At 42.6% G+C, this 17,598-nt stretch overlaps 1 protein-coding gene across 1 annotated transcript; it reads left to right on the forward strand.

Moving 5' to 3' along the window:
- Window positions 1-1,699: 1,699 nt before the first annotated feature.
- On the forward strand, window positions 1,700-14,274 carry SLC13A2 (solute carrier family 13 member 2). The gene is made up of 12 exons (XM_064729298.1): window positions 1,700-1,836; window positions 4,858-4,986; window positions 5,320-5,456; window positions 6,627-6,847; window positions 7,793-7,970; window positions 8,174-8,296; window positions 9,250-9,471; window positions 9,614-9,711; window positions 10,313-10,434; window positions 11,583-11,744; window positions 12,595-12,732; window positions 13,487-14,274. The coding sequence occupies exons 1-12, from the start codon at window positions 1,735-1,737 to the stop codon at window positions 13,616-13,618; spliced, it is 1,764 nt and encodes a 587-aa protein (XP_064585368.1). The 5' UTR covers window positions 1,700-1,734; the 3' UTR covers window positions 13,619-14,274.
- The last annotated feature ends 3,324 nt before the right edge of the window (window positions 14,275-17,598 follow it).

Here is a 17,598-nt window from a genome sequence, read left to right on the forward strand (position 1 = left end):
GGCCACAGGAAAACTTGGACAAGATGTAAACCACTCATTTTGGAGTAAAGCACTTCTAGAACTCATTTCTAGCGTCCTTGAAAGTGTTGTGACTCACATGACAGTGGCCACCATCTCTGTGGAGCTGCTGCTTTTAAAGGACAGGCACAATTCTTCAGCTGAGGCCCTTCCGCATTGGTATCGACACTCCATAAATGAGGCTGCAGCTGGAGGCCAACATTTGTGTTGCAGAGATACAAAAACGAGATGTTCTTTTAGATTTCCATCACAGCCTTAGGGCATAAGAGTAAAAAGCAGAAAAACGACCTTGCTGTTGCCTGCTGTCACTGCACCTTGTCAGGCAGTAATTAAACATTTAATGGATGCAAGATGTGGGGGAACAGAATTAATTTGAAATCTCTTTCTCATTTTTTTATGTACCATGGGTGAGATGCTGAAGCTCAGGGTTGGCACCAAGAAACGTGATGCTGTTTGTTGCGAGCAATGTGCCCAAGTCCACCTTGCAAATCTGGCAGCTGATTTTCCATCATTAGCACATTCTTGAGAGAAAACAAGCCCTGGCAGAAAAGGGGGAAGAGGCAGAAACAGCAGAAGCTTTTTGTGGAGCTGACATCAGATGACCTGGTGGCTGTGCTTCCCTTTGTCTCTCTCGAGTAAGATATAAACAGTACCAAGCTGATTTATAGCAATCAAATGGAAATGTTATCATCATTAGCTGGGGAATGGACCTGGATGATTTAATAAAGCCATCAACATGGCATTAATAAGAAATTACCCTTTGGACTTAATTTATTTTATTTATTTTATTATTATTGTATTATTACTTTTATTAATTTAACCCTTTGGATTTAAAATGTTTAGTACTATTCCTGTTAATGTCTAGAATCTAGTGATTCACAGCCTGTATTTTGGAAGTTGCCTGCAACTGGGACAAGAATCATTGCTAATTTCCCTGTAGCACCTTTTTCTTCTTAATTTTCCCCATCCCCAATACAGCCTGCAAGTTCCCAAAGCTGTGCCTATAAATCTGCAAGATCAAAAATGTGGGAAAAGATTTAAAATAACCCAGTGTTTGCAAAGAGATCTCCAGTAGCCAAGTGTTTCCTAATCCACTAAGACCTAAGGTAAGGACTGTCAGTCCCTTTCTGTTTGGGGACTTGATGGTGACAGCAGCTCTGCCCAGTGGGTTTTGCTACCCAAAGTGAATTTTTCAGTGAACAAACATAAACATCATAAACAATTATCTTTATATAACATTTTACACTGGTCTGGTGTTTCTAATCCATGTATTTGAGCATTACAGGTGCTATCTTCAGTGTTCCCCCATATTCTTTGAAAATTGAAATTATTTTTCAACCTGTTTTGGAGGGAGCAGTTTATTTTTTTTTTACCAGGAGGAATAACAGCACCTATTCAAAGAGGTCATTATGAAAGAGCAAATCATCAATATTATACTTTTAAAAGTGCAGGTCATGCTTTCAAAAACCCGCTTGCTCCACAAGGAATTAATTCTCCGCCAGATTTATCATCTTTCTGCAAGATTCCCTTCAGAAAGTTCCTGCTCTGACACTCTTCTACTGTCTCCTCCCTTCTTTGTTCGCTTCCTTCTTTCTCCGATTACAGTTCCAAAAACAACACCCAATCTCCCGAGGTCAATGGTTAATATTCCCTGGTGTTTATATAGGCTCCAAGAGCAGATTCCAGGCCCTTCAGCACTGGGCCAGCTCCAGCACCATGGCTTTCTCCTGGCAGGCAGTGCTGGCCTGCAGGAAATACCTCATCATCGTCCTGGTACCCCTGGTGTTTCTCCCTCTGCCCCTGGTTCTGCCCACCAAGGTAAGGAATTTTTAAAATTCACTTTCAAAGCCTCCAGAGTCTCAGAGCGGCTTTTTTCGAGGGGGAAGAGGTTCTTTCTGCATCTGCTGCTTGGAGATCTCTTTTTTTTTGTTTTTTTTTCCTGAGTATATTGGGGCTATAAAACAGCAGTGGGGCATAGATGGATGAGGAGCTGCATCTGTGGTTGCATCTTCTAGAGGAACATTCAGCGATCTGAGAGAGATTTTGTGACTCTTTCTTTGCATCTGGCTGATTTAGAAAAGGACTTTCTGTGCTGCACTAGGATCTAAGATATACTAAGATATTCTTGTGCACCTAAAGCTCAATTTTAATCCCCCTTTGCATTTTCTAACAGTGTTCAGTCCACATCTTCCTTTATTTTTTTCCTTGCTGTCACTGCTGCTTAGAAAAGCCATTTTTAGACAGACAAGGCATTCTGATACATAAAGGAAAATATCACGCATTTCAGTTTTGCTTTAACTTATTTCTGCAAGAATCCAAACAAGGATTTTAAATTTAAAACACCAAGTTCTGGAGGACACCTGGCTTAGGGTTCCTTCAGGAAAAGTTGACTCAGGAGCTGCAGTACCTGGGTTGGTATTTGCAGGGTATTGATCATTTAAAGAGAGAGCTGTGAGCTGACAGACTCCCAGTCTTCTGCTGCTTCTTCACTGTTTCTTGCACTCTCAACCTCTTCATGCAGAAAGATCTGATCTCTGGTCTTTTTTTACAATCCCAGCACACAGAATAGCTCATCCCAGACTGCCCCTCTTGTCACTTCTCTTTGGATTCTCAACAAATCCTCACTCTTCCCTGTGGTCTCTGCCTCCCAATCCCTGCTGATTCCCAGTTTAGATTCCTTCTCCAAGTTCCATTCTGTAATTCCCTAACCCTTCCCTTCCTACCTACCTCAGCTCTGAGTGTGGCAGCTGGTCAGCTCTCATTCCCTCACTAGGTAAATAAAATAGTTTAAATTATTACTTAAAAGCTCACCAGGAAGTCAAAAAAAAAAAAAAAAAAAACCAAGAAAAAAAAAACCAAGAAAAATAAGAAGTCCCTTTTTTTGCTAGTCAACGTTCAGTAGGCAAAGGAGTCACTGAAGTGAAAAGAGATCAGGATCAGGAAAGTTCTAAGTTCTAAGGAGACAGAGAGTGATTTTTTTTTTTTTTTTGTCCTGAGGCCATGAGTTCAAACTCACTCACATTGTTACATACAGTGAGTCCTTGGAGCTACCAGTGGAGTGATTTGGCAGTCTTGGTTCAGTTGCTCTTTGAAAATGACTCTCTCTGGTTTCTATGCAGTCAGCAACCAGACAAGAATAGAAAACGTCCAGGATCTTTTCCTTTGCCACTTAAGGAAACCTTTGAGAAGGGTTTTTTTGGGTTAAATTGTGCACTGTGCCACTGCTGAGCAGGAAAAGCTGGTGGTGTGAGCCAGCAGCTACAGGGTGGAATTTCACATTTTTTCTATTCTGTTCATCTATTAACCTGCCCTAAGATGACATAGCACTGGACACTGAGCTATTATAATTGAGGGCAAACAATGCTAAAAATCTTGCTTAAAGGCAGAAGAGTGTCCTTACAGGGTGTCTGACTTTGGGGAAACCCTTTTTCCAGCTTTGCCTGAAAGCCTGTTCACAGCAGGATGGAGGACAATGGCACTGTGCCCATGAGATACATCCCAAAGCTCTACCAGGGTCTCTCAAAAGGCACCCATCTGTGCCTTTTAATTACAAACATGGAGAAAAAGGATTGTCAAAAGGGCAAATTGTTCTCAGTGATCACTGGGATGAATAATTAAGGTTCTTAATGCTCTCGTTCAAAAATGAGGCTCAAAAAGGAATGTTTTAGTATCTTTGGGAATCTCTCAGACTTCTTCAGCCTGATTGCTTTGATAATTCACACCTAGATTGCTGTCTTCTTTCCTCCAAACTGATCAGCTCCCTGTTCATCCTTTCCCTTCACAGCCCTGTAACCTCCACACCACGTTCAGAATTCCTGAGCCTGTTCCCAAGAGTCTCAGATTCAATCCTGCCACCCATTATCCCAGCTCCTTGCTTTAATCCTCTGTAATCCAACCTCCAAAAGCATCACTACAGTTCATTCATACTGAGCAGTATATTTTAGTGGACATCCTTTATCCAAGACCACACATCCATGGTTTTCTTCCTTTGGCTTTGGTGTCTCCCACAATTGTGCAAATTCCAAAACACAGAAGACACCAAAACCTCCTCTTACTTTCTTTCCCAACCCAACCAAATGCCACTGTTGTGACAAGTAATTTTGAATCTTTTCAGTGTGCAGGGACTGGCTTAAACATTTTTACTTGAAATTTGGAGTGGTTGTCCAAAGCAGAAGTAAATCAAGGTTTCCCCAGAAAAAGAGTGACATGAAACAGGGAATCTCACTTTCCTCAAACAAACAAGACAAAGTCAGTGGAAGCTTAAATGATCTGTGACCAGTCTGCCAGTCAGCCTTTCAAAGTCTCTACTAAGCTAAAAATCCAGTGAAAAGTTATAAAAGCATTTACAGTACAAGGAGTCCAAGCTGCTGAAATTAGCTCTGGTTCACCTGGGCCATGATCTGCAGCCCGTGTGAAAACAGGCGGAGAAACCTTGACTGGATCAGCAACTGATTCTACAACTCAAGGACATAAATACAGAATATAACGCCATCAGCACAATCAGAATATCTGAATATAACACCATCAGCACAATCAAGAAGCCTATTCAGTGATTGCCAATCCCTTATCATGAAAGTCCAAAGTCACCCACTCTTCTGTTCCCCAGTGCTATTTTTGCCCCCGCTGAAGGTCTCATCTGCTCCTCAGAGCTCTGATGAGATTGCTGCACAGTTTGACATTTGATTAGGATCTGCAGAGGTCAGAGGCTAGATAGGAAAGGAAATAACCTTTTATCTAATCCCTTTATCAGGCAGTGGATGTAATTAAGAGGCCTTGGCTTTGGAGAAGCCCCAGGTTCGATGTTCAGCGTGTTCTGATTGCTGTCCCCTTCCCTGGCAGGAGGCACTGTGTGGCTATGTGATCATAGTGATGGCACTTTTCTGGTGCACAGAAGCTCTGCCTTTGGCTGTCACAGCTCTCCTGCCCGTCCTGCTGTTCCCACTAATGAATATCATGGATTCAACCACAGTAAGAGATCTTGCTCCGTGTATTAATCAGTCAGCTGCTTTTATTCTGGGATTGCTCCCCAGGATTATATGATGGCCATCATTATATTTATGTTATTGATAGTATTATTATTTTATTTTAACTTTATTATTATTATTCTCTGTCTTCTCCATGGAGTAGACCTTGCATGAGCCCAGAGTGAGCTCTGGGTGGAGCTGCTAATCTGAAATCAAAGCAAATTCCCCATTCAGATGCAACCCTGAGTTACTCCCTGCTAATGCCTTTGGAATGAACTCCCTCAGAAAATGTCCCCCTCTCTTGTGACTCTTCCCTCTCCCCTCTCCCACCTCACAGGTGTGTCAGGAGTACCTGAAGGACACCAACATGCTCTTTTTGGGGGGCCTGGTGATGGCCATTGCCATCGAGACCTGGAACCTGCACAAGCGAGTGGCTCTGAGGGTCCTGCTGATCACGGGTGTCAGGCCAGCCCTGTGAGTGTCAGGGGTGGAAATGCTGTGGGATGAAGGATTTTATGGCATTAGACCCCATCTCTGAGGGGAATCTGCAAATCTTTCCCTGCAAATGCTTTCCTGCAGCCCAAGTGAGTTAGGGCCTGAGCAAGCCTTGCAAATGTTGAGGTCTTACACACCTGGTGTGTCTTTATTTTATTTTATTTTATTTTATTTTATTTTATTTTATTTTATTTTATTTTATTTTATTTTATTTTGTTTTGTTTTGTTTTGTTTTGTTTTGTTTTATTTTTTAACTCCAAAAGGCTTTTTGATGGAGAAATAGCAACAAGGGAGTCAATACTGGAAAGAGAAGGGTGCTGCTAGGCTGGGCCAGGAGCTCAACTTTGGACAGTCAGGAAAAAGCACAGCTGGAACACAGAGAATGTGGACTCTCTGCCTGCTGCTGATTGCACAGAGAAGAGAAAATATGAGGATGCTTGTTTAGAAAACAACAAATGTTTTCAAGACTAGAACTTTAAGCTATGCACAGGCTGCACCTCCCTGTTTAATCAGTTTCAGCTCATAAGAAGAGGGAATACTGAAGGAAATTACAAAGCAATAGAATAAAAATGCATACAAGATAAACCCTTTTTCATCTGATATATAATCTACATCTCATCTAAAGAATAATTTTGAGACAAATAACAGAGTAATACCGAAACCAGGATTAGAATTTTAGATGAGTCAGAAGAGAATCTTAAATAATAGAGGTGGGATAAAATAACAAGAGGAAAAAAAAAAGAGATCATCTTCCTTATGGCTTAAACTGACTGCCATTTGGGATCAAATTCAGCTTGCAATCCCTCTTTAAAATCTATTGTAATGCATTGAAATGTGCTGTTGAGAAATGTCTTCCTGAGAATGATGTGGATGTCAGATCCAGGATCTGACTGGATAAACTGCTTGCTCCAGCTTACCAGCTTCCACATCCTTAGCCATAGGAATGTCAAAAAATTGCTTGAAAAAGAGAAATTGATGTTAAATCTTAACTGGGTCGCTCACAAAGCAAACCAGGGCAGGAGGAAACGCTGGGTGGGGATTGCTGAGCATTCTCCAAACCCAGCATTTGCAGCTGAGTGTTTGTAATAAAAATAAAGATCACTGCAGGGCTGGCTTCTGATCCAGCTTTCCCAAACCTTCTCATTGCAGGCTCCTGATGGGTTTCATGGTGGTGACAGCTTTCCTGTCCATGTGGATCAGCAACACAGCCACCACTGCCATGATGGTCCCCATCGCCCAGGCTGTGATGGAGCAGCTGCACAAGTCAGAAGCAGAGTCTGGCACCACTGACCAGGTGTCTGAACACACCAACAAGGCCTTTGAGCTGCAGGAAAAGTCACCTGAGAGCTCCAAAGAGCCTGAGGAAAAAGGTGAATGGCTTGGGAGTGGCTTTTTCTTCATGGTGATGGAGGATGGCCTTCCTGTCATAGCAGTTCCTAGTAAATCCTAAAAGAAAACTGTCCCCAAAACATTCTGACTGCACCACACAGCCCTGATGAGACTCTTCCATGAACCAGACAAAACCACATTATTATTATTATTATTATTATTATTATTATTATTACTACTACTACTACCACTACTACTACTACTACTACTATTACTACTACTACTTGGCTGAAGTTAAATCAAAAATACAAAACGCTCATAACTACTCAACAAACTGACCAAAAAAGTACAAATTCTCCACTAGGGGAAGCCTTTATATCAGGCTTGCTGTTTCCCTGTATATTTATGTCAGTTCAATTATTATCCACTGTGTAACTTATCATATCATAGGGGATTCCCAAGGCAAAATTTCTGGCCTGTTTCCAGCTGGAAGGTTAGGGATTAAAAAGATCTTTCTAATCCAAAGGTACACAATCAAGCAAGAATATCTCTTTACCAGCTGTCTTGCCCTCTCCCCATTTTTGAGGTGATTCCAGAGTTTCTGAACATAAATCTCAGTGCCGGCAGACAGGTGCTGGTGCAGGAAAAGCTCCTTTTAGCCCAGCTCCTCCAGATCTGTTACAATTCCCTGAATTTTTGCCTCACTCCCCTCCATTTGCAGTTCAGACATTGCCCTCATTCACAAGGAAGTGTCAAACTTTAGCACACATTTCAAATTCCCCTCTGAAAAACTGCTCTGTGTCAAGACAACCAGTGAAAACGGGCAGAAGGTCAAAAAATTAACAATGCCAGCTTTAAAATGAGGAACTTTGTTCCTTCAGCTTTGAATCCATTGTGTCCTAGCCTTGAAATATTAAATTCTGCAGGCCCGAGGCCTTCTCCTGTCCAACATAGCTCCTGCAGCTCTTCTGTTCCTTGGGATCTAGGTAATTCTCATGTCGTGGTGATTGAGGAAGAGAGAAAGAGAAAAGAAGAGCTTGAGAAGAAGCACTTGAATCTGTCCAAGGGAATGTCCCTGTGCATTTGTTACTCATCCAGCATTGGAGGGATTGCCACTCTGACTGGGACAACCCCAAACCTGGTGCTGCAAGGACAAGTTAATTAGTAAGTCTGGGATTAAACACCCTCCAAACTGCAGCATTCTGCTCCAGCTGGCTCCCAGAGAAAGGAAAATGTCACTTTGGTCCCTTTCCTGGGAGCTTCTCTTCCCCAATGGGCCCCACAGAACCGCCCTTTTTCTGGCTCATTAATGAAGGACAGAAGGGAGTGTGGAATTTTGGATGCTAACAGCCACCTGCATTTTCCAGCATCTTCCCAGACAATGGTGGCATCATCAACTTTGCCTCCTGGTTCTCCTTCGCCTTCCCCACCATGCTGGTGCTGCTGATTTTGGCCTGGATTTGGCTGCAGATCCTGTACCTGGGCTTCAAGTGAGTACCCTGAGCCCCTGCCATGCACCTGGGGGCTCTGATCAGGACTTATTCAACATCAGTGATCCTTTATTAATGAGAAAAATCACTCAGAAGGTGGCAAAATCCTGACACAACAGAGACCACAACACACTCTTGGTGCCTGTTAAAATTCTGCACTTTTCCTTTGAGGAATCTGATTAAATCCCAGCTAAATGTGCCCTGTAGATGAAAACAGGGAGCTGTGAGTGCACATGACCTGTTCTGCAGCATTGCTGTCGTGTCCTAGGAGATTGCTGTGCTCCAAAGCAGGAAATTGATTTCTACAGAGAGCTGTAAATGCCTTTGTGACCAGGGTTGCCTCAGACCTACAGGATTAGTTCTGGGCTGGTTCTGGAGCACATCACCCCACACAACCAGCCTGCATTTCCTGCCTGTTTAATACTCAGCTTTTCATGTTTGTGTTATCCTAACTTCCCTCATGTTACATGGAAAGAGTGCTGTAACACCTGAAATGCTTTTTCACCTTCAAATTCTCATTTTCTGTCATTTTAAAAAGCTTGGCAACTCTTTACTTCCTAGCAAAGTGATCAAACAGCCTTGTCAATCACATTAACATTGTCCTGGTCTAGTGGAAGGTGTCCCTTCCCATTCATTGGAATGAAATGGAATTTAGAGTCTCTTCTAACACAAACCATTCTGTGATTCTGTATTTTTTTTTTCCTCACATATCCATATATCTCACTTATTTACATTGAAGTAATGAGCTTTTAGGGACAAGATCATCTTGTCTTTCTGATCATCCTGTCAAGACATGAGCTCCTATTCACCATGGTTGCAAATTATAATATATTTAATTTCAATATTCATATTTAAATGCATATAAAGACATTATGATTGAGAATAAATTTGGGTTCTTAACTCTCTGGATACCTGGCAAATTTCTCTGATATTTCTCATCCATTTTCTTCCAGTTTTAAGAAGAATTTTGGTTGTGGTGTCAGTCCTGCTGCCAAGGCTAAGGAGAAACAGGCCTATGAAATCATCAAGGAAGAGAGCAAGAAACTGGGCAAAATGAGCTTTGCAGAAATAGAAGTTTTAATCCTCTTCGTTCTCCTGGTGGTGTTGTGGTTTACAAGAGAACCTGGGTTCATCCCAGGCTGGGCAACAGTTCTCTTCAACAAAGATAACACAAGGTATTATCCATCCCCTTCTCGTCCTCACTTGGAATAAAAGTGGAACAGGCTGGATTTTATCCAGCTTGAATCACAGCTAATATACTAATATATTAGTATTATATAATACTAACTACCTAAACTCCTGCCTGCTCTCCTGCAGCTATGTCACTGATGCTACAGTAGCCCTCTTCATCTCAATATTGCTCTTCATCCTCCCTTCTGGCTTCTCCAACCAGGACAGAGAGCAAGAGCAAACAGGTGAGTCACTGAAGCACCAAAAATCAGCTGACTGAATAGGTGTGTGGGAAATGTTCACATTTTGTGTTTACAGAAATTTCAAATATTAAATATCACTTCAAAGTGCTCTTCCAGCTGTGTGCTTAAGGTTTGGCAAAACATGTGTGACATAAAAATCTCTGTTTCTCGTAATTTTATGAGGAAACTAATCAACTATTCAGGAACTCATCAACTAATCAGTTTCTCATTAACTACTTAGGAAACTCTTATCCCAGCAGTGTTCCTGCCCCCTGTTATTCCCATTTGTGAAGGATTCCAAGCTGGAATCTTCAGGAGGGAGCACACAACTTAAACAGAAACACCCGGAGCTGCTGCCACACCTTTAACTCACCCTTCCCTGCCTCCTACTGACCTTCTTGGAGCAGCAAAGATCATTCCTTAGAGCTTTTTGCAAGTCAAGTTTTAAAACCATTGCTGCTGGTGCTCCCAGCGTTTGCTTCGGGAGATAATTCCAGAGTTTGCTGACAGAAGGGATTCCTGATGTTCAGACCAAGCTCCCAAGTAGTTCTCCCTTTCTTTGGGGGTTTTTGTGGCTTCACAAAATCTCTTTTCTGGGTTCCAGGGGGCAGGGCAAAGTTCCGGGCCCCTCCACCCCTGCTGGACTGGAAGGTGGTGCAGGAGAAGATGCCCTGGAACATCGTGTTCCTGCTGGGAGGGGGCTTTGCCCTGGCCAAGGGCAGCGAGGTAACATCCCTCAGCTCACCTGGGATCTCTGCTTTCCTGGCTGGCTCCTTCACCACCTGCTCCTCGTGCTCTCCCAGGACACAAGAGGGCACACCCGGAGCATCAAATGCTCCTTTTCCCCAGCTCCTGGCACTGGGACCATCCTTGGAGCACTGGCATCACATCCTGCTTGTTCCCCGTGCCAATCAGGGCAGCACCACTGGCTGTGTTTCTAGAAAAGTGGCTGATTAATAAACTGCCCCAAACAAATTTATTAAAAATTTCTTTTAAATAAAATGTAATTGGTGCAGCCAGCACGATGAGATGATTCACCCAGGAGGGGTCTCCAAAGTATTTCAAACCAAGGATTTATGGAAATAGGATTTAAATTCAGCTATTAGAAGAGAAATGTAGAGCATGCTAGAGAAACTTCACGTCCAGTGCCACACATTATTTTTCAGTAATGATTTAAGTGATGGAACAGATAATCCATTTTTTAAATCTATAGACAATAAAGAAATTCTAAAAGGCTTCAAGTGCCCAGAAATACCAGTTTAGAATTCAAAGATCAACATTAAAATGGAAAAGTACATGTTTAGAAAAGGAAATATTTAAGGAATCAATTTAATTTTTTCCTAGAATAATTAACCAAATATATAAAAGCTGCTGCAGAAAGGCCAGAATGACAGGGAGGATGCTGCTCCTTCCCAGTGACTGACAAGGATGAAGGGTGTGAAAGGATTCAGACAGTTTTATCAAGATCTCAGACAATGTGATGAAATGACATTAAATCACTACAGCATCTGATAAGATTTATATTAAAATATTTTAGGAAATTAATTCAAATATCCTTGCTTATATATAAAAAAGCACCTCGAATATTGATCATGTACAAGTAATGATCTGAACAGGGAAATAATTATTTGCTGTCAATAGTGCAATATAAATGCAGGATCTCCTACTTTCCAATTCCTTGGATGGGAAATAATGTTGGGGTTTTTTTGTTTACCTGACTGGACAATCCTGTCTGTGAGCCCTGGCTGTGTTTTCCTGCAGTTTGCATGAGAACTGCTCTGAGGAGGGAGGGCTGAGCTGGCATCAGAGCTGCTCCAGAACCCTGATGTGGCTCTTCCCTCTCCAACCTGGCCTCCCTCTCTGCTCTGCTGCAGGAATCTGGTCTGTCTGCATGGCTGGGCACCAAGCTGACCCCTCTGCAGAACATCCCTCACCCAGCCATTGCCTTCCTCCTGTGCCTCCTCATCGCCACCTTCACCGAGTGCACCAGCAACGTGGCCACCACCACCCTCTTCCTCCCCATTCTGGCTTCTATGGTGAGTCCCAGCATGTCAAAATATTCTTATAAGGACAGCTTTCAGCTCCTCAGTTGCCAAAATTAAAGTGATCCATCTTGCTGGCAAAGCCAAGCACTGGTTCCTGTATCCCATCAGGGTGAAACAAAAATCTGTGTGTGCACACAGGAACACACACCATGCTTATTCAACCTTTCTGGAACCATTGCTGGGGAAAAGCAAAGGGATTAAATTCGCTGGCATATGAAGATTTTGCCTTCTGGCCTAAACATGAGGTCACTGCCAGCTGTACTTGTTTTTTCCAATTTGTTCTGCACGGAGACAGCAGCAGCAGCATTTCCTTGCCTGCAACATTCCATGACTGTATTTCACCCCCACCAAGGCCTTGCAGAAACCTCTGAAGGTGGTAGCATGACCTAATTCAGACTTCTGCATTTCCACAGGAGATTCCTGCTGCTGGGGCAGACAGAGTTCTGCAAAGTGAAAGGCTGGTTCCAGACAGAAACTGGAATGAGCTCCTCCAAAATCTTTTTGCATAGGCCACAGACTCCAGCCAGCCCCTAAACCAAAGCTCTCACCTCCACAGCTTCACCTGCCTCCCCTGGTGCTTTAATTTTGTTCTTTACCAATCCAAAGCCAGGGTTTGGAGCTGAATATAAGCATTATTTATCCATTTATACAAAGCCCTGACCACAAAATCAATTCTTGCATTTGCTGTGTAAAGATGCTGGAAGTGCCTGAAGCAGCAGCAAAATATGAGTGGCTGCAGTGTTTGGGGGAGAATGAGCCTTCTGACATGGACAAATACAACCAGATTTCTGTGCATTTCTGTGTGTCAAACCCATCATCTCTGCTCTCTTTTTGTGCACAGGCTGAAGCAATTTGCCTCAACCCTCTCTATGTCATGCTGCCCTGCACACTCTCTGCATCTCTGGCCTTCATGCTCCCCGTGGCAACTCCTCCCAATGCCATTGTCTTCTCCTATGGACAGCTCAGGGTTATTGATATGGTGAGAAAAAAAACAAACAAACAAACACTTTTTTCCCAGAATTTTCACCCCTAGGTTTGATCTTTTCCTGATGCTGGTTCTTTTTGGAGAGTTAGAAAAGTCAGTGTGCCCAGTTCACGTCAAGTGGAAAGAAGATGTGTGTGCATTAATAAAGGGTCACACTGTCTCTAATACACTCTGAAAATCTTAGGAAGGTGCTAATGAACCTTTAAAGAACAGCCAGGGCCTTTTGAAGATTTTATAATAAGAGCTGTCAATGTCTCACTGCTTGGAAAAACCCAAATGTAGAGCATGAGGGTGTCCAAGGGCCCTGTCACCTGAGCTGTCCTTCTGCAGGGACAGGGAACAGCCTGGCACATCTCACTGGGTGCCCTCTTGAGTCTTTAGAGACTGAAGAAGTCACTAAAGATGCAAGGACAGCAGTGCCATGTCTCCTGATATCTTCCATAACTTATAACATGGGTCAATGCATTAATGCTGATCCAAGAAGAAATTCAAAGTAACATTAGAGAGAAATACCAGGTCAGAAGAGAAGTGGAATAAAAGAAATTTGGGACTCCTAGTTTTAAGAGTTTTATCCAATGGAAACCTTTCCCTTTATACAAATTATATTTGTGAAGAAAACCAACTTAAATATAATTTGGTGGAAAAAACACACCAAAGAGAAAATCAAACCATGCAAACCATCCTAACCATCAAGGAAGGAAAAAAACTGCTCAGAGCTGCTAACAACCTTTCTCTTTTCCAATTCTAGGCCAAAGCTGGGTTTGTGCTCAACATCCTGGGAGTTCTGACCATCACCCTGGCCATCAACACCTGGGCCTCATCCCTGTTCCAGCTGCAGACCTTCCCCTCGTGGGCCAACAGGACAGGGACCTGCCTGTGACCTGGGCAGGGCACAGAGCCAGGAGTGCTCCTGTCAGAGCTGCAGGGAGAGCAGGGCTCTCACCCACACAGCTTTAGAGAAAAGCCTCTTCTGTGCAAAAGGACAAGCAAAATCCTCCCAGTGGTAGCAGCAGTGAAATTGCCTGGTTGCTGTTGGGTTCTGTAGGAGGATTGAGGTGATTTTTGGCTTTCCAGCCCTCCCGCCTTTAGGTTTTCTGCCTCTGCAGGGGTGTTTGCCCCCAGTGCTTTTCCAGTAAGTCTGAAATCTGCAGCAAGAAAATAAGAGAGAGGTGTGAATAGGGAAAAGAAGGGAGAGAGACTCTGAGCTCCTGATTTTGTGCTGTCACAGCTCTCCACCTGTATATGTGTAAATGTTCAAGGTGTATATGATTGTTATATACTCTGTGGGCACTGGCAGCAAGCTGTGTATTGTGTGATCACAGAAAAAGCACTGTCAGCCCCTCCTAGTTTGAAATATATTTATTTGCAGTCCCTTTGTTAGGAATGTAAAAGATGAATTTTCTCCCAGAACATCCACCCCGGTGTTATTTATGTCAGATTACAGCCTGCAAGTTCATGGTAAGGCATTTCCTTGAAAAGGAGAGAATCCCTGTGTCCTAAAATATGTATGACTGAATTAAAGTGTTTTTTAATGTATCCCTGCCTTCTAGAGTTTATTTTTTTAATTATAAATCACTGCTTCTGTCCTCCAGGTATCAACTGCTTGTCCATGTTCTCACTTACAATATCTTCAAATAATCAGAGAAATCAGCATAGTTGATTTTCTCTTATCTTTAAAGTAGCAATTATGTTGTTATTATTACTGAGTCAAATTTTCTTGGACTGTGCAGCCCAAGATTTTCCTTTGTGAAAGCCTATTATGTAATCCTGTTCCATATCTCACCCCTGTTCTGCTGGAGCTGACTTTCAGTAGCAGATAAATTCCTAATGACCCAAACTGAAAAATGTCCAAAAGCACTTTGCCAAAACGATCTCCTGGTGCCATAAATGAGGTTGGGTTCAGGCAGAGCAGTTGCTCAATGTGTGCCCCTGAAGTTTGCTCTGAAACCTTTGTTCTGTTGTTTCCTGCTTCAATGGTGCACAAAGTGCATTTCTGAAACCCCACTCTGGTGGGATCTCCACGCTGGTCCCATGAGAGTGAAAATGGGGGAATTTTACTCTAAAACAGTATGTTCTCCTCAAAATCTTTAATTTTTCTTTCTCTAATTATTAGAGAGAAAGAAAAATATTATTAACCCTAATTATTAGGAGATAAGGGCAGCGTGCAGTGTGATTTTGATTCATAACACGTCCAAATTCACTGACTTGCAGCAGTTTTTTTCCAGTTCCAAAGATCCAGATAATTCTGGTGTCTGCTGGTCATTAATTCCTCAGCACTGATGGTTCCAGTGGCTGTGGAAATCTCTGTCTTGGAAAGAACAGCCTGGTGGTGTTAATCCTCCTGTGGCTTTGACAGAGTTTTAATTTGATGTGAGATAGAGATCCAGCAGAATATCCACAGCTCCAGAAGGAAAGGCATTTGTTCTCTGCTGCTAATGAGCTCCTGGGTAACAGATTTCAATCACATAATTACTTGCTCAGGTCACTGCTACACCACTCTCCTTTCCCTCTGCTTTTACCTCTACCAAATAACACCCAAATCTCTCTAAATATTTTCATTATTACTCTGCTCACTGTCTGTCTGAGGACTTAAAAAATGCCAAACTGGAGCAGATGATTTGCTGGGAGCCTCTCCCTTCTCTCTCCCTTTGTCTCCAGCATCAGGGCAGTGTGCTCTGCTTTTGTTTGCTTTTTGTTTTCTTTGAAATTCTCCCGTAGACTTTACATGTCCTCCTAAATTACTGCTTAGCTAAGCAGGAAAGGTGGAATTCTTATAACATTTCCCACTGGCCTCTCCTTCCAGCCCTTTTAAAACTCTGTTATGGTTCTTTGAAGTCTTTTCTATTAGTCTACATTATTCAGAGGCTGTGGTGTGCATAAAGAACCTGCAGGAGCACAGGTGCAATCTTTATGCCAATCTCAAGAAGAAAGGAGGGAGACATCAAGTAGCACAGAGTGTCATGGGGCCAATGCATTAATTCTGGATGTTCCACCTTCATTAACGTGGCTGAGCACAGATTTACCACATTTATCTGCAGTGGAAGTTACTCAGAGGGTGTAAAAATGCCCAAATTCCAGAAAAAATAGGGGTGAAAATCTGGAGGAGAGAAGAGAAGAGAAGAGAAGAGAAGAGAAGAGAAGAGAAGAGAAGAGAAGAGAAGAGAAGAGAAGAGAAGAGAAGAGAAGAGAAGAGAAGAGAAGAGAAGAGAAGAGAAGAGAAGAGAAGAGAAGAGAAGAACAAACAGGACACATTCCACCTTGCAGTGGTGGTGGCACTGGGCAGTTTAGTGCCTTGGGTGTGTCTGAGCTCAGGACCAGTTGAGGTACAGCTAAATATAATGTGCTTGTGCAAAAACCAGTAACACCATTAAAAATTTTCATAATTTTCTAAGCAAAGCAGGTAGAAAGTGTTTCTAAGCCCCATTATTACCCGGATCACCTTTGAAGGGTGGCTCCCCATTATGTTTCCAGATATTGCCCTCAAGGAGTGGCTCCATTTCCCATTGTGAGATCAAATTTCACAATCTGCTGTGAAACTGCCAGCTCAGCACCTGCTGTGCTCAGCTGGGATTCCCACTGCAGCTCCTCATCTCACACCAAGTTTGCTTTTCCACGAGTGATAAATTTGGAAACGAGGAGGGGACCTGTGTATTTTATATTTTTTTTTTTTTTGCCTGACTTGGCCTAAAAAACTACTCTGCAAAACCACAAAACACAGGTTTCCAGCAGTGAGTAAGTGGGTGACTCGGAGCCACCTCCTGATTCTCCCTGCAGTTATGGAGCTGTCCTGCCTTGCCTTGCACACACACACACAGCCTCTGCAGGCACACACATGCACTCTGAGGGAGCAGGGAGGCCTTGCCCTGCTAAAAAACACACCATTTCTGTGACCACACCATAAAAGATGATGGTTTCTGGGCAGGCTCCTGAAAAAAAAAAAAAAAAATTGCTTACATTTGGGAAAGAAACCTGGCCATAAACACCTCGGCAGCAATTTGTAAAAGTGGCATGGGAGTGATGCAAGGGTCACTGAAATCATAAACAGACTTAACAGGACACATGGCAATTTGAAAGCTAAACCAGGGTGAAGCCAGCACATCTTTCTAATCCTCAAATTGCTTTGGAGAAACCAAAAATTTGCTCCCAGTCACTTAAGAGGTATTAAAATGAGCCTTGTTGCAATAGCACTGACATCTTGAAATGTGTCAGGACATACGACTCAATTCCTAAACTTTCATTAAAAATAAAAGTAAATAAACAAAAGCTGCTTGGAAGGACACCTTATCATTAAATGGACATGAAATAATTCTCAAAAAGCTGAGAATTATTTTCAGAAAACAAACAGAAACATGAGGTTCTGTGTTTTATTCAATAATTAGCAGCGTGTGGGTGACTGTGGACCTTTCTCCAGGAGCTGTAAAAGCTGCTCCTCTGGTGTCCTTGAGGAAATTCCTCCCCTGGATAACTATGGCAAGCTGGGTGCATCTCCAGCCCTCTCTGAATTTGGTTTATTTTATTTTAGGAATACAACTCTCAACTAGCCCACTGGATTTAGTGCTTGCCAAAGCAGAAACAGAATTTAAATCCTCTGCAATGATGAATAACTAAAGAACAGAAAGCAGAAACACAAGGACTTAAGAAATACCTAACTTGAAATCATCCAGGAATTTCACAACCCTAATTTTTTTTTTTTTCCAACATGGGACCAATAAAACTATTTACAACTTGATTCACTGAACTTTATGGCTTGAGTTAGTAATGAGCAAGGTGCCAAAGTCTGGAAATGAAGTGGTTTGGATGTACTAATCACCTGGTGTCCAAACTAACAACTGTTTAATGGAACTTAATCACTACTGTCAA

The sequence above is a fragment of the Zonotrichia leucophrys genome, chromosome 19 (genome assembly GCF_028769735.1).
Source record: "Zonotrichia leucophrys gambelii isolate GWCS_2022_RI chromosome 19, RI_Zleu_2.0, whole genome shotgun sequence".
Taxonomy (NCBI): Eukaryota; Metazoa; Chordata; class Aves; order Passeriformes; family Passerellidae; genus Zonotrichia; species Zonotrichia leucophrys.

Coding starts and splice junctions, on each gene's coding strand:
- SLC13A2 (XM_064729298.1), top strand. CDS start 1,735: ATGGCTTTCTCCTGGCAGGCAGTGCTGGCCTGCAGGAAATACCTCATC. Junction 5,457..6,626: donor ACGGGTGTCAGGCCAGCCCT/GTGAGTGTCAGG, acceptor TTCTCATTGCAG/GCTCCTGATGGGTTTCATGG. Junction 6,848..7,792: donor CAAAGAGCCTGAGGAAAAAG/GTGAATGGCTTG, acceptor CTTGGGATCTAG/GTAATTCTCATGTCGTGGTG.